The sequence below is a fragment of the Miscanthus floridulus genome, chromosome 15 (assembly GCF_019320115.1).
Source record: "Miscanthus floridulus cultivar M001 chromosome 15, ASM1932011v1, whole genome shotgun sequence".
NCBI lineage: Eukaryota > Viridiplantae > Streptophyta > Magnoliopsida > Poales > Poaceae > Miscanthus > Miscanthus floridulus.
The window spans coordinates 75,394,269-75,405,878 of NC_089594.1; the positions used below are offsets into that span (position 1 = coordinate 75,394,269).

Sequence of the window (11,610 nt, forward strand, 5' to 3'; positions counted from 1 at the left end):
TTGCTGATGCTTTGTGTGTTCCACGTCCACGAAATGAGAGCAACACCAGCCACATAATTTTTGTTCCAATTTAGAGAAGACTCATTATTGCTTGCATATCCAAATCTGGTGTACGGTACAATTGGTGTTGCTGATGCTGTGTGTTCCACATAAACTGAGAGCAACACCAGCCACCCAGGAATAGCGGAGAAATTCCCATTATCGGGCATAAAATAGTGATTGTAATTGATTCTTGTAACTAGATTGGCAAGACGGGGGAAATGACCTACATTGAGTTTGAAAGAAAGGATCTGCAGCGGATATAAAAAGAACGCTTGGTGAATCTAAAGAAGAAAAAAGTACTGCAGCAGGCTGCTCTTTTGCTAGTAGCAAATGGATTAGAGTTAGAGACCTAGCACGACACTCGTCAAATTGCCTGTCAATCCGATCGACTTCCATCTCGCATCGTGTTCGTGTCCTCACAACTGCAGTCGTCTACTGAGTCTTGTGCATTGTGAAAGTGGAGAGCCAATCCAAGGATAGGTCTTGACTCACTGGCAATGAGGGCCTTGCATTGTACTTGAGCACAATAATATCCAATGGAATTTTTTCTATAGTGAAATTCTTTACATGCAATTGGCATGAACCTAAATCTCTTATTATTGACCACTAAAAAAACGTGATTCCCATTGGCGCTAAACTTTAATCCTTTCCCTACCAAGATAATTGATTAAGGGCCTGTTTGGTTGAGCTGTGGATTTTAAAAAAGCTGCTGTGAGCTGTGGGCTGTGAAAAAGCTGCTGTGGGCTGAGAGCTATGGGAAAAGCTGAAAGCCGTTTGGTTAGAGCAGCTGTGAAACTGCAGGATGTGTAGAAATGTCTGTAATGCCCTTAAAGGCCTGAGGGACTATTTATATTCAAATTGCTTGTAAATAAATATTGTACTCACTTATTTGTATGTAAATGACTATTTTGGTAAGGAAAAATAAATTTGTTCTAAGTTTTTTAGTATTCAAAGTGATTTGGTCCATACAAATATAATAATATTAGCATTTTACAAAAGATAAGGGCTCATCAAATCATGTCATCCCTCAACATAACTATCTCACACTAAACAAAGCATCGGCTATTCTACTACGAATGATATTCATGGCATCCTCATTCTCCACATCTTCAATCTCATCTTCCGGTGTCGTGTCATCCTCTTGTACCAAGTATTCATCATCAGCATCGCATCTTTCGAACTCCTTATCATGCAAATTGCTATCACGAATAAAATTATGCAATGCCAAACAAGCAAGAATGATGTGCTTCTGAGTACGAGTTGAGAAACTTGGTATGCCCTTCAAAATACGCCACTTCTCCTTCAATACTCCAAAGGCCCGCTCAATGACATTTCGAAGGGATGAATGATTGAAATTGAACACCTCATATTTCCCTTGGGGTGGTCCAGAACGATTACGAAATTCTGGAATATGGTATGTGCTTCCTTTGAAAGGGGCCAGATACCCTGTTCGGTTTGGATATCCAGAGTCCACAAGATAATATTTCCCTACAAAGTAAAATCAATGTAAGCAAATAAATAATACAAGTACCTCACGTACTGCTGGTCCAACCATTAGGAAGCAAATACATAATACGTGTGATATGTGTATACCTTTAGGAGGCACAGGAAAATCATCAAAATTTGCCAAAGCATGATTGAGGATACGTGTGTCATGGGCACAACCGGGCCAACCAGCAACCGCAAAGATAAACCTCATGTTAAAGTCGCAAACAGCTAGCAAATTCTGAGATGTATATCCATGACGGCATGTGTGATTAACCGTATCCTCAGCTGGCACAACCACTGGAACATGTGAACCGTCTATTGCTCCAATAGCGCCTTTGAAGTATGGCCAGAAACGATCTTCTTTGATTCTTTCATGTTCCGAAGAAAAAGTAGCATCTTTTGGCTTAATATTGTCTTTACCTAACTTGCGCAAACACTTCAGCACCTCATGAAACTTAGTGTGGACTGTCCACAGTGAACGAGTGAAGCGATTTTCCACTTGTGAAAATGACTGCGGTCCTCCGACAATCCACAAGAACATCGCCAATGACTCAATGGATGAAACATTGTTAGTGGAGGTCAAACCATAGTTCAAGACTAGCAACTCATGCAGTGCCATGAAGACATCGGTGCTCATTCGAAACATCTTATAGAAGTACCTTGGACGAGAAAAGCACCTCATCACCCATTGCAGTCCAGTTTCTGGTGTTTCCCTATACTCTCCTTTGTTCCAATAACGATCAGTGTATTGTGCACCCATTTGACCAATAATGGCAGCATGCTGGGAAAGCTCAGCTAGGAGTAGCAATCTCTTCTGTCCTTGGGCTACACCTTCCAGGTTCTCATCCAACAACAACAACAAAGCCTTTAAGTCCCAAACAAGTTGGGGTAGGCTAGAGTTGAAACCCAACAGAAGCAATCAAGGTTCAGGCATGTGAATAGCTGTCTTCCAAGCACTCCTATCTAAGGCTAAGTCTTTGGGTATATTCCATCCTTTCAAGTCTCCTTTTATTGCCTCTACCCAAGTCAACTTCGGTCTTCCTCGGCCTCTCTTCACGTTACTATCCTGACTTAGGATTCCACCACGCACCGGTGCATCTGGAGGTCTCCGTTGCACATGTCCAAACCATCTCAACCGGTGTTGGACAAGCTTTTCTTCAATTGGTGCTACCCCTAATCTCTCACGTATATCATCGTTCCGAACTCGATCCCTTCTTGTATGACCGCAAATCCAACGCAACATACGCATTTCCGCGACACTTAGCTGTTGAATATGTCGTCTTTTCGTAGGCCAACATTCTGCACCATACAACATAGCAGGTCTAATCGCCGTCCTATAAAACTTGCCTTTTAGCTTCTGTGGTACCCTTTTGTCACATAGGACACCAGACGCTTGCCGCCACTTCATCCACCCTGCTTTGATTCTATGGCTAACATCTTCATCAATATCCCCGTCCCTCTGTAGCATTGATCCTAAATATCGAAAGGTATCCTTCCTAGGCACTACTTGACCTTCCAAACTAACATCTTCCTCCTCCCGAGTAGTAGTGCCGAAGTCACATCTCATATACTCAGTTTTAGTTCTACTAAGTCTAAAACCCTTGGACTCCAAGGTCTCCCGCCATAACTCCAGTTTCTGATTCACTCCTGTCCGGCTTTCATCAACTAGCACTACATCGTCCGCGAAAAGCATACACCAAGGGATGTCCCCTTGTATGTCCCTTGTGACCTCATCCATCACTAAAGCAAACAAATAAGGGCTCAAAGCTGACCCTTGATGTAGTCCTATCTTAATCGGGAAGTCATCCGTGTCTCCATCGCTTGTTCGAACTCTAGTCACAACATTGCTGTACATGTCCTTAATGAGCCCGACGTACTTCGTTGGGACTTTATGTTTGTCCAAAGCCCACCACATAACATTCCTTGGTATTTTATCATAAGCCTTCTCCAAGTCAATAAAAACCATATGTAGGTCCTTCTTCTTCTCCCTATACCGCTCCATAACTTGTCTTATTAAGAAAATGGCTTCCATGGTTGACCTTCCGGGCATGAAACCAAATTGGTTCATAGAGACCCGCGTTATTGCTCTTAAGCGATGCTCGATAACTCTCTCCCATAGCTTCATAGTATGGCTCATTAACTTAATTCCCCGGTAATTTGTACAACTTTGAATATCTCCTTTATTCTTGTAGATCGGTACCAATATACTTCTCCTCCACTCATCAGGCATCTTGTTCGATCGAAAAATATGGTTGAACAGCTTGGTTAACCATACTACAGCTATGTCCCCGAGGCATCTCCACACCTCGATTGGGATACCATCCGGTCCCATCGCCTTACCTCCTTTCATCCTTTTCAACGCCTCTCTGACCTCAGATTCTTGGATTCTCCGCACAAAACACCTATTGGTGTCATCAAAAGAGTCATCCAACTGAAAGGTTGTGTCCATATTCTCACCATTGAACAATTTGTCAAAATACTCTTGCCATCGATGTCGGATCTCATCCTCCTTTACCAAGAGATGCTCTCTTTCATCCTTAATGCACTTAACTTGGTTGAAGTCTCGTGTCTTTCTCTCACGAACCCTAGCCATCCTATAAATGTCCTTCTCTCCTTCCTTCGTACTCAAATGTTGGTAAAGATCCTCGTACGCTCTACCCTTTGCCACACTTACAGCTCGCTTTGCAGTCTTCTTTGCCACCTTGTACTTCTCTATGTTGTCCATACTCCTGTCATGGTACAAGCGTCTATAGCATTCTTTCTTCTCCTTAATAGCCCTTTGGACTTCCTCGTTCCACCACCAAGTATCTTTAGCCTCGCGTCCCCTTCCTTTGGTTACTCCACACACCTCTGAGGCTACCTTCCGAATGTTGGTTGCCATCTTGTCCCACATATTGTTTATGTCGTCTTCTTCCTTCCAAGAGCCCTCTTTGATAACCCTTTCCCTAAATACCTCTGACGTCTCCCCTTTCAGTTTCCACCACTTTGTTCTTTCAATCTTAGCTTGTTTATCCTTACGGGCACGCACCTGAAAACGAAAATCTGCCACCAAAAGCTTATGTTGAGAAACAACACACTCCCCTGGTATCACCTTGCAATCCAAGCATGCTCGTTTGTCCTTTCTTCTTGCGAGGACAAAGTCAATCTGGCTACAGTGTTGTCCGCTACTGAAGGTCACTAGATGAGATTCTCTCTTTCTAAAGAAAGTGTTGGCTATCATTAAGTCAAAAGCTACCGCGAAGTCCAAAACTTCCTCCCCCTCCTGATTCCTACTACCATACCCAAAACCTCCATGAACTGCCTCGAAACCTGCGCTTGTAGTACCTACATGCCCATTAAGATCTCCTCCTATAAAAAGCTTCTCACTACTAGGTATAGCTCTAACCAGACCATCTAAGTCTTCCCAGAACTGTCTCTTAGCACTCTCGTCGAGGCCTACTTGGGGGGCATACGCACTAATTACGTTCAAGACCATATCACCAACGACAAGCTTGACTAAGATAATCCTATCTCCTTGCCTTCTCACTCCCACCACACCATTCTTGAGGCTCTTATCAATCAAAACTCCTACTCCATTTCTATTCGCAACTGTCCCTGTGTACCAAAGCTTGAAACCTGTATTGTCCACCTCCTTCGCCTTCTGACCCTTCCATTTAGTCTCTTGAACGCATAATATATTTACACGCCTCCTAGTCGCGGTATCAACTAATTCTCTTAACTTACCTGTAAGTGACCCTACATTCCAACTACCTAAACGGATCCTAGTTGGTTCGACTAGCTTCCTTACCCTTCGCACCCGTCGACTCTGATGCAAAGACCCTTGCTCATTTTTCACTACACCCGGGCGCCGATGTAGCGCGCCACTAAGGAAGCGACGACCCGATCCTTGGTTACTTGACACCATGCCCAGATCACGACACGGCGCGTCACGGGGGTGACGACCCGGCCCTTGCCCATTTAACACCATACCCGGGTTCCGATATGGCGCGTCGCTAAGAGGGTTACGCCCCAACGATTTTCTTTCGGGTTTCATCTCCATTTAAATGGCTAGGTTTTTACATTGGCTCGCCACGCCTAACACAACCCTCCTCCTTTACCAGGGCTTGGGACCTGCTATGCTGGGACACCAAAGGCGCCCATCCATCTACAAAAAATATTAACATTTATTAAGCTCAGTACAAGGATATATATCTGACACAATGATAATAAGCTCACAGTACAAGGACAAAAATATATGTATACATGCACATTGATACTAATCTGACAGAAGGATAATAAGCTCACAATACAAATAATTTTAGTACAAATTATTCTCAGTACAAGCAAATTGTTCTCAGAGTACAATTTAAAATTGGTTCAGGTAGCCATACAACTAATAGTGCTCACAATACAAATTCTTAATGGTTCATACAGCAACAATAGAAATAAAAATTGGTTCACTAGCGCCTCATCTCCTTCTCATGCTCTCTCTCAAGGACATCCAGCCTTCCTTTATTTGTTTTCAGATGGCTGAAGACCTCTCTAAATTCAGGCTTCATGATCAGCATGGTGGCAGTGTGCATTAGAGGAGTTCCTTCTTCCACCCCACACTCTTCGACCATCTTCATAGCCTCTCCAATAGTGGGGACAACATTAGTGGGAGAAGCTGAGGTGGCAGATGCACTAGAGATCCTTTCTGCTGCACTTTCTATCTTCAAACATGTGTTTTTGTACATTCGATAAAATGGACTCTTTTCTTCTTTGCTTTCAGCAATAGTACAGGAGCTCTTGCGGTTCTTTTTCCCTTTTTGCTTCAAATCAGCCAGCTTGACATCATCTTTAGGTGGAGGTTTTGGCACCTCGGCCACGCAATCATCACTCTCATCCGAAGATATATCACCAGGACAAGCTGCAGTGGCCCCAGTCACATGTACCTTGCCGAAAATCAGATCAAGATCATCAAGGTACTTCGGTCCTTGTTTTCTGAACCTCACATGATTGCATTTAAGCCCTTTTTCACGATTATTGTACCTCTGAAATTGAATAAAAAATTTTAGCACGACACACCATATCATACTATGGACAAAATATCAACAGAAATAGTGCTTACAGCAAGGTGTTCATCCCACCAATCCTGGGGGCAATCAACAGTTCCCTTAGCCGCATCCCATCCAAGTCCAGTGGCATAATTTTTTAACTCCATGAACCAAACATATTCTTTTTTTAAGTTATCTAATTTGTTCTTCAATTGTATCTTTGTTCGCTTGTCACCAGTTTTGGCTTCAAACTTGGCTACAATATTTTTCCAACCAGTGCTAGTCCAAAGCCCCTGGGGCCTATTCCCAGCTTCTATCTCCCCTTTGCATACATCAATCAAATGCTTCAAAAAGAAATCACCCCAATCTGCCTTGTCACCCATTCTTGAATCAAACAAAACAAAATTTTCAGACATTCTAATTACCATAATATCATGCCATTATTTCTATCAAATACACAGTACACTGAACTGAGAATAAATAACATGTATCTGGAAGCGTAGATCGATGGAGCTTGGACTTGGTTTGCCAATGTCGTTGATTAACAGGCTTCTTATACAGTTAAACAGCTTATAGTTCCGTTTACAATAGGAATACCTGGATGACGGTCTTGGAGCCAACAAAAGCCTCTATCTTCTTCCAGTCACGGTGAAAGCTGAAAAGAAAAGAAACATAGTTGACACACGAATATTACATGCAAGATGTGGTCTTATATTTCACTGACAATTTTTTGGGCCAGGTGTATGGATTCAAGAACAGTAAATGGTGTGCTCTTGGGGCAACAAGGCACGTTATCATCACAATCATATGCAAAAGGCAGCGATCATACGCACCGAAAAGAAAGTTGTGCAGAGATAACGATAGTGTGAGCACATGAGGCTATGGGAGTTTGGGACCAAGAGTGGCATCATGACAACAAATCCTCGTGCCCGCAAGTCGGCTATGTGGGTTGCTCAGTGTAACGGGCGATGTGGGCCACGCGGTTGCTGGCTGGTACTGCTCGGTGAGCTAGCTTGCTGCGCACGTGCTACTGCTCGACTACGAATGTGGCAACGGTTGTGGAGGGCAAGTCTGCCAAATACTCCTCATACGTAACTAGGTCTCAAGTGAATACATCTTTCTGAAGTTCCAACTTCCAAAGTTGCATATTAGTGCACTAATCTTGTGTTTAGTTGGAAGGAAAAATGATATTTTTGATATATCTATTAGCCAAGACTATCAATATATGGGCCCGTTCGGATGGTATAGTTCTGGAGGAATTTGGATGGTTTGGAGGAATTTGTGAGAGAAAAACACTGTTTCGGATGAAAAAAGAAGCAGATCAAGCCGGGTTTAAGAGCACGCGAACGGGGCCATGATTAACCACCGTGTGAAAGAGATTAAAATATACATATAGTGGCATTGACAGGATTTGAGTTTTTATTAGGCGGTAGATAAGAATAGAAGTTTTAGTCAATGCCATATATACAAAAAATTGGAATAGATAAACCAACCAAAGTTCTATTTTTTTTTAAAAAAAGAGCAAAAATCAACCGAAGTTTAGTTTGAGCCGAGAACCAGATTTTGATGCTTGGCACGGAGCGACGGTTACTACCCAACGCAAGTTAGGTACCCAAAAAGCCCAATTCCATCGATGGCAAATCGGGAAATGACCCAGCGATCCGCAGCCCGGAGGCCCTGGCTTTGACCTAAATGCCCCTCCCCCGTCCGGGTCTCATCTCCTCCTCCCCCGCCGCCCCCCCGTCTTCCACCATTGCCCCTCGCGGCCTCGCCTCGCTTTCCCCCAATTTCTTTCCACGCCTCTTCCTCTCTTTGCCCTCGAGCCGCTCCCCCTCCCTGCCCCTGCGCGGCCTTCAAATCCACCCGCTGTTTCCCCGCCCTCCCCTTGGCGCGCAGCTCCGGAGCGCGGGGCGCCGCGGCGCCGTGCGGTGGGTGGGCTCTGCTTCTTGGATCTCGGGCGGGACTGACTGGCCCGTCGGTCCCGGCGCTCTCGCGGCGATTCCGAATTTCCGATTGCTTGCTTGCTGATGGCTGTGGCTACTCCCGGTGCGATGGCTGCGTGAAGGTTGGATTGGGTCTGTCGGCGACGGGATTGGATCTTAGCGATTTTCGCTGTTTCTGTCGGCACTGGACAGCCGCCGCCGCTGCGATTTCCTTCCCGGTGAGCTTTCGCGATGCTCCTGCCTTTGTTCTAGTCACGTGATTCGCTGCTTGTCCATGGGTTTCATCACTGATTCCTTTCGATTCGACTCATTTGGTTGATGCTCTGTCATGCCAGGCACTCTGTTTCTTGGCGCGGTGATACGCGGCGATGGCGAGCCACGAGCTGGTCCTTGGGCACGGGCAGGACGCGGAGCTGGCGCTGGGACCGAACCACCACGACTTCGGCCAGGACCACGGGCTGGGTCTCGGCCACACGCATGACCTCGACCTCGGCGGCCACGCGCACGACCACGAGCTCGTCCTGGGCCAGTCGCACGAGCACGACCACCAGCTGGTCCTCGGGCACCACCACAATGACGACCACCAGCTGGTCCTCGGGCACGACCATCACCACCACCACCACGGCCACCACGCCGGCGAGCTGGCTCTGAGGCAGGGCCATGAGGGGGACTCTGGGGCACTGGAACTGGAAGTGCAGGGCCACCGCCATGACGAGCTTGACTTGTCGGAGAGTCACGAGCTGACACTTGCCGAGACGCATCACCTGGGTGTTGATCAGAATCTCGACCAGCTCTCGCTCGAGCAGGCTCATGAGCTCGCGCTGCAGCCACACGATCTCTCCCAGGGTCCTCTTGCCGTCGCTCCTGTTGTCCAGTCACGGACCATGGTTGTGAGCCCTGAGTTTCAGCTCACAGTGGGGCAGGAGTTTCCAGACGTTATGAGCTGCCGCAGGGCCATCCGCAACACAGCCATCGCCTGCCATTTTGAGATACAGACAGTGAAGTCTGACAAGTCCCGGTTCACTGCTAAGTGTGCTGCCGAGGGCTGTCCGTGGCGCATACATGCAGCAAAGCTCCCTGGTGTGCCCACCTTCTCCATCAGAACTATACATGACAACCACAGCTGTGTGGGGATCAACCATCTTGGTCATCAGCAGGCATCTGTTCAGTGGATTGCAAACACTGTCAAAGAGAGGCTACGTGAGAACCCACAATGCAAGCCCAAGGAAATTTTGGAAGAAATCCACAAGGCCCATGGGATCACCCTATCCTACAAACAAGCTTGGAGAGGTAAGGAGCGGATCATGGCTACGGTTCGAGGGTCTTTTGAGGAAGGATACCGTCTCTTGCCGGAGTACTGTAGACAGGTGGAAAGAACAAATCCAGGAAGTATAGCTCGAGTGTACGGAAACCCAGATGACAATTGCTTTCGGCGACTCTTCATATCATTCAATGCATCAATATTTGGTTTCGTCAATGCATGCAGGCCACTTATTGGGCTTGATAGGACCCTTCTGAAAAACAAGTATCTTGGCACCTTGTTTCTTGCCACTGGTTTTGATGGGGATGGTGCTCTCTTTCCTTTGGCATTTGGCGTGGTTGATGAGGAAACTGATGAGAACTGGGTATGGTTCTTGTCTGAGTTACATGAGTTGCTGGAGAAGAACACAGAGAACATGCCAAGGCTCACCATCCTGTCAGATAGACGGAAGGGCATTACTGATGGAGTTGAATTCAACTTCCCAACTGCATTCCATGGGTACTGTATGCGTCATGTTAGTGAAACCTTCAAAAAGGAGTTCAACAATCCAGTGCTTGTCAACCTTCTCTGGGAAGCTGCTCATGCACTGACTGTGATAGAGTTTGAAACTAAGCTGCTGGAGATAGAGGACACGTCACCAGAAGCTGTTGTCTGGATAAGGCACCTGCCTCCACGTCTTTGGGCCACGGCTTACTTTGAGGGGACAAGGTACGGTCATCTAACAGCAAACATCACGGAGTCGCTAAATTCCTGGATACTGGATGCGTCTGGCCTTCCTATAATTCAGATGATGGAATGCATCCGTCGCCAGCTGATGACTTGGTTCAACGAGCGTCGCGAAGCTAGCATGCAGTGGAACACAATCCTCGTGCCCGCAGCCGAGCGTTGTGTGCAAGAGGCCATCGAGCGTGCACGGGGCTACCAGGTGGCCCGAGCCAACGAGGCGGAATTCGAGGTCATCTCAGCTCACGAGGGAACAAACATTGTGGACATTCGCAACAGGTGCTGTTTGTGCCGTGGGTGGCAGCTCTATGGCGTCCCATGTGCCCATGGTGTGGCGGCGCTCCTCTCCTGTAGGCAGAACGTCCACCGCTACACCGAGAGCTGCTTCACGGTGGCAACATACCGCAAGACATACTCGCAGACCATACACCCGATCCCAGACAAGACCCTCTGGAATGAAACGGCAGATCATGAAACAGCAGATCATGAAACAGCAGATCAAGGACAGGCTGACGAGATCAAGGCGCAGATGATCATCAACCCTCCGAAGTCACTGAGGCCCCCAGGACGGCCAAGGAAGAAGAGGGTACGAGTGGAGGACCGTGGGCGAGTCAAGCGGGTCGTTCACTGCAGCCGCTGCAACCAGACTGGACACTTCAGAACCACATGTGCTGCTCCAATATGAACAATGGCATGATGATGGTGTAAAATACCACTGCAACCACTTGAGAACTTCTTTGTTAAAGGGCGTACCCAATGCAGAGAGCTCCCGCTATGTGCGGGGTCTGGGGAAGGGTGTTAGTGGCAAGCCTTACCCTCGCCTGTGCAATGCGAGGAGACCGCGACTCGAACCTGGGACCTTCCAGTCACAGGCGGTAAGACTCTACCGCTTGCACCAAGCCCACCCTTCTTGAGAACTTCTTTGTTATTATTAATTATAGCTGCAGTATTCCTGTGACAAGTTAGTGTCTACTTGTGCAAGCTTCTTGCTTGCAGATGGTCTTCTTTGGTTATTATACTTGGCTACTGCTGTTGTTCTAGCATTAGTAGTTGAATAATGTCAATTTCAAGTTTGTTTCATAGCACTGGATATCTGCAATGGCTTTCTTTTTTTTATAAAAAAAATACCATCAAAAGA

At 46.5% G+C, this 11,610-nt stretch overlaps 3 protein-coding genes across 3 annotated transcripts; 1 reads left to right on the plus strand and 2 right to left on the minus strand.

Annotated features, from left to right (window-relative positions):
- Positions 1–1,078: 1,078 nt before the first annotated feature.
- Positions 1,079–2,290, minus strand: LOC136507680 (protein ALP1-like). Its single transcript, XM_066502332.1, has 2 exons — positions 1,708–2,290; positions 1,079–1,530 (listed from the first exon to the last, which is right to left on the minus strand). The coding sequence occupies exons 1-2, from the start codon at positions 2,288–2,290 to the stop codon at positions 1,079–1,081; spliced, it is 1,035 nt and encodes a 344-aa protein (XP_066358429.1).
- Positions 2,291–5,949: 3,659 nt separating this feature from the next.
- Positions 5,950–6,948, minus strand: LOC136506476 (L10-interacting MYB domain-containing protein-like). The gene is made up of 2 exons (XM_066501404.1): positions 6,620–6,948; positions 5,950–6,542 (listed from the first exon to the last, which is right to left on the minus strand). Exons 1-2 carry the CDS (start codon positions 6,926–6,928, stop codon positions 5,970–5,972), a joined length of 882 nt encoding a protein of 293 aa, XP_066357501.1. The 5' UTR covers positions 6,929–6,948; the 3' UTR covers positions 5,950–5,969.
- A 1,343-nt stretch (positions 6,949–8,291) lies between these two features.
- On the plus strand, positions 8,292–11,582 carry LOC136506743 (uncharacterized). Its single transcript, XM_066501633.1, has 2 exons — positions 8,292–8,706; positions 8,824–11,582. The coding sequence occupies exon 2, from the start codon at positions 8,857–8,859 to the stop codon at positions 11,155–11,157; it is 2,301 nt and encodes a 766-aa protein (XP_066357730.1). The 5' UTR covers positions 8,292–8,706; positions 8,824–8,856; the 3' UTR covers positions 11,158–11,582.
- Positions 11,583–11,610: the final 28 nt, after the last annotated feature.

What these genes read in the sequence shown, in the direction of transcription:
- LOC136507680 (XM_066502332.1), bottom strand. Translation starts at nt 2,290, where the DNA reads ATGGGTGCACAATACACTGATCGTTATTGGAACAAAGGAGAGTATAGG. An exon ending in TGCGGTTGCTGGTTGGCCCG is followed by an intron (nt 1,531 to 1,707) that starts GTTGTGCCCATG and finishes TTTACTTTGTAG; the next exon opens with GGAAATATTATCTTGTGGAC.
- LOC136506476 (XM_066501404.1), bottom strand. Translation starts at nt 6,928, where the DNA reads ATGGGTGACAAGGCAGATTGGGGTGATTTCTTTTTGAAGCATTTGATT. An exon ending in GGTGGGATGAACACCTTGCT is followed by an intron (nt 6,543 to 6,619) that starts GTAAGCACTATT and finishes ATTCAATTTCAG; the next exon opens with AGGTACAATAATCGTGAAAA.
- LOC136506743 (XM_066501633.1), top strand. Translation starts at nt 8,857, where the DNA reads ATGGCGAGCCACGAGCTGGTCCTTGGGCACGGGCAGGACGCGGAGCTG.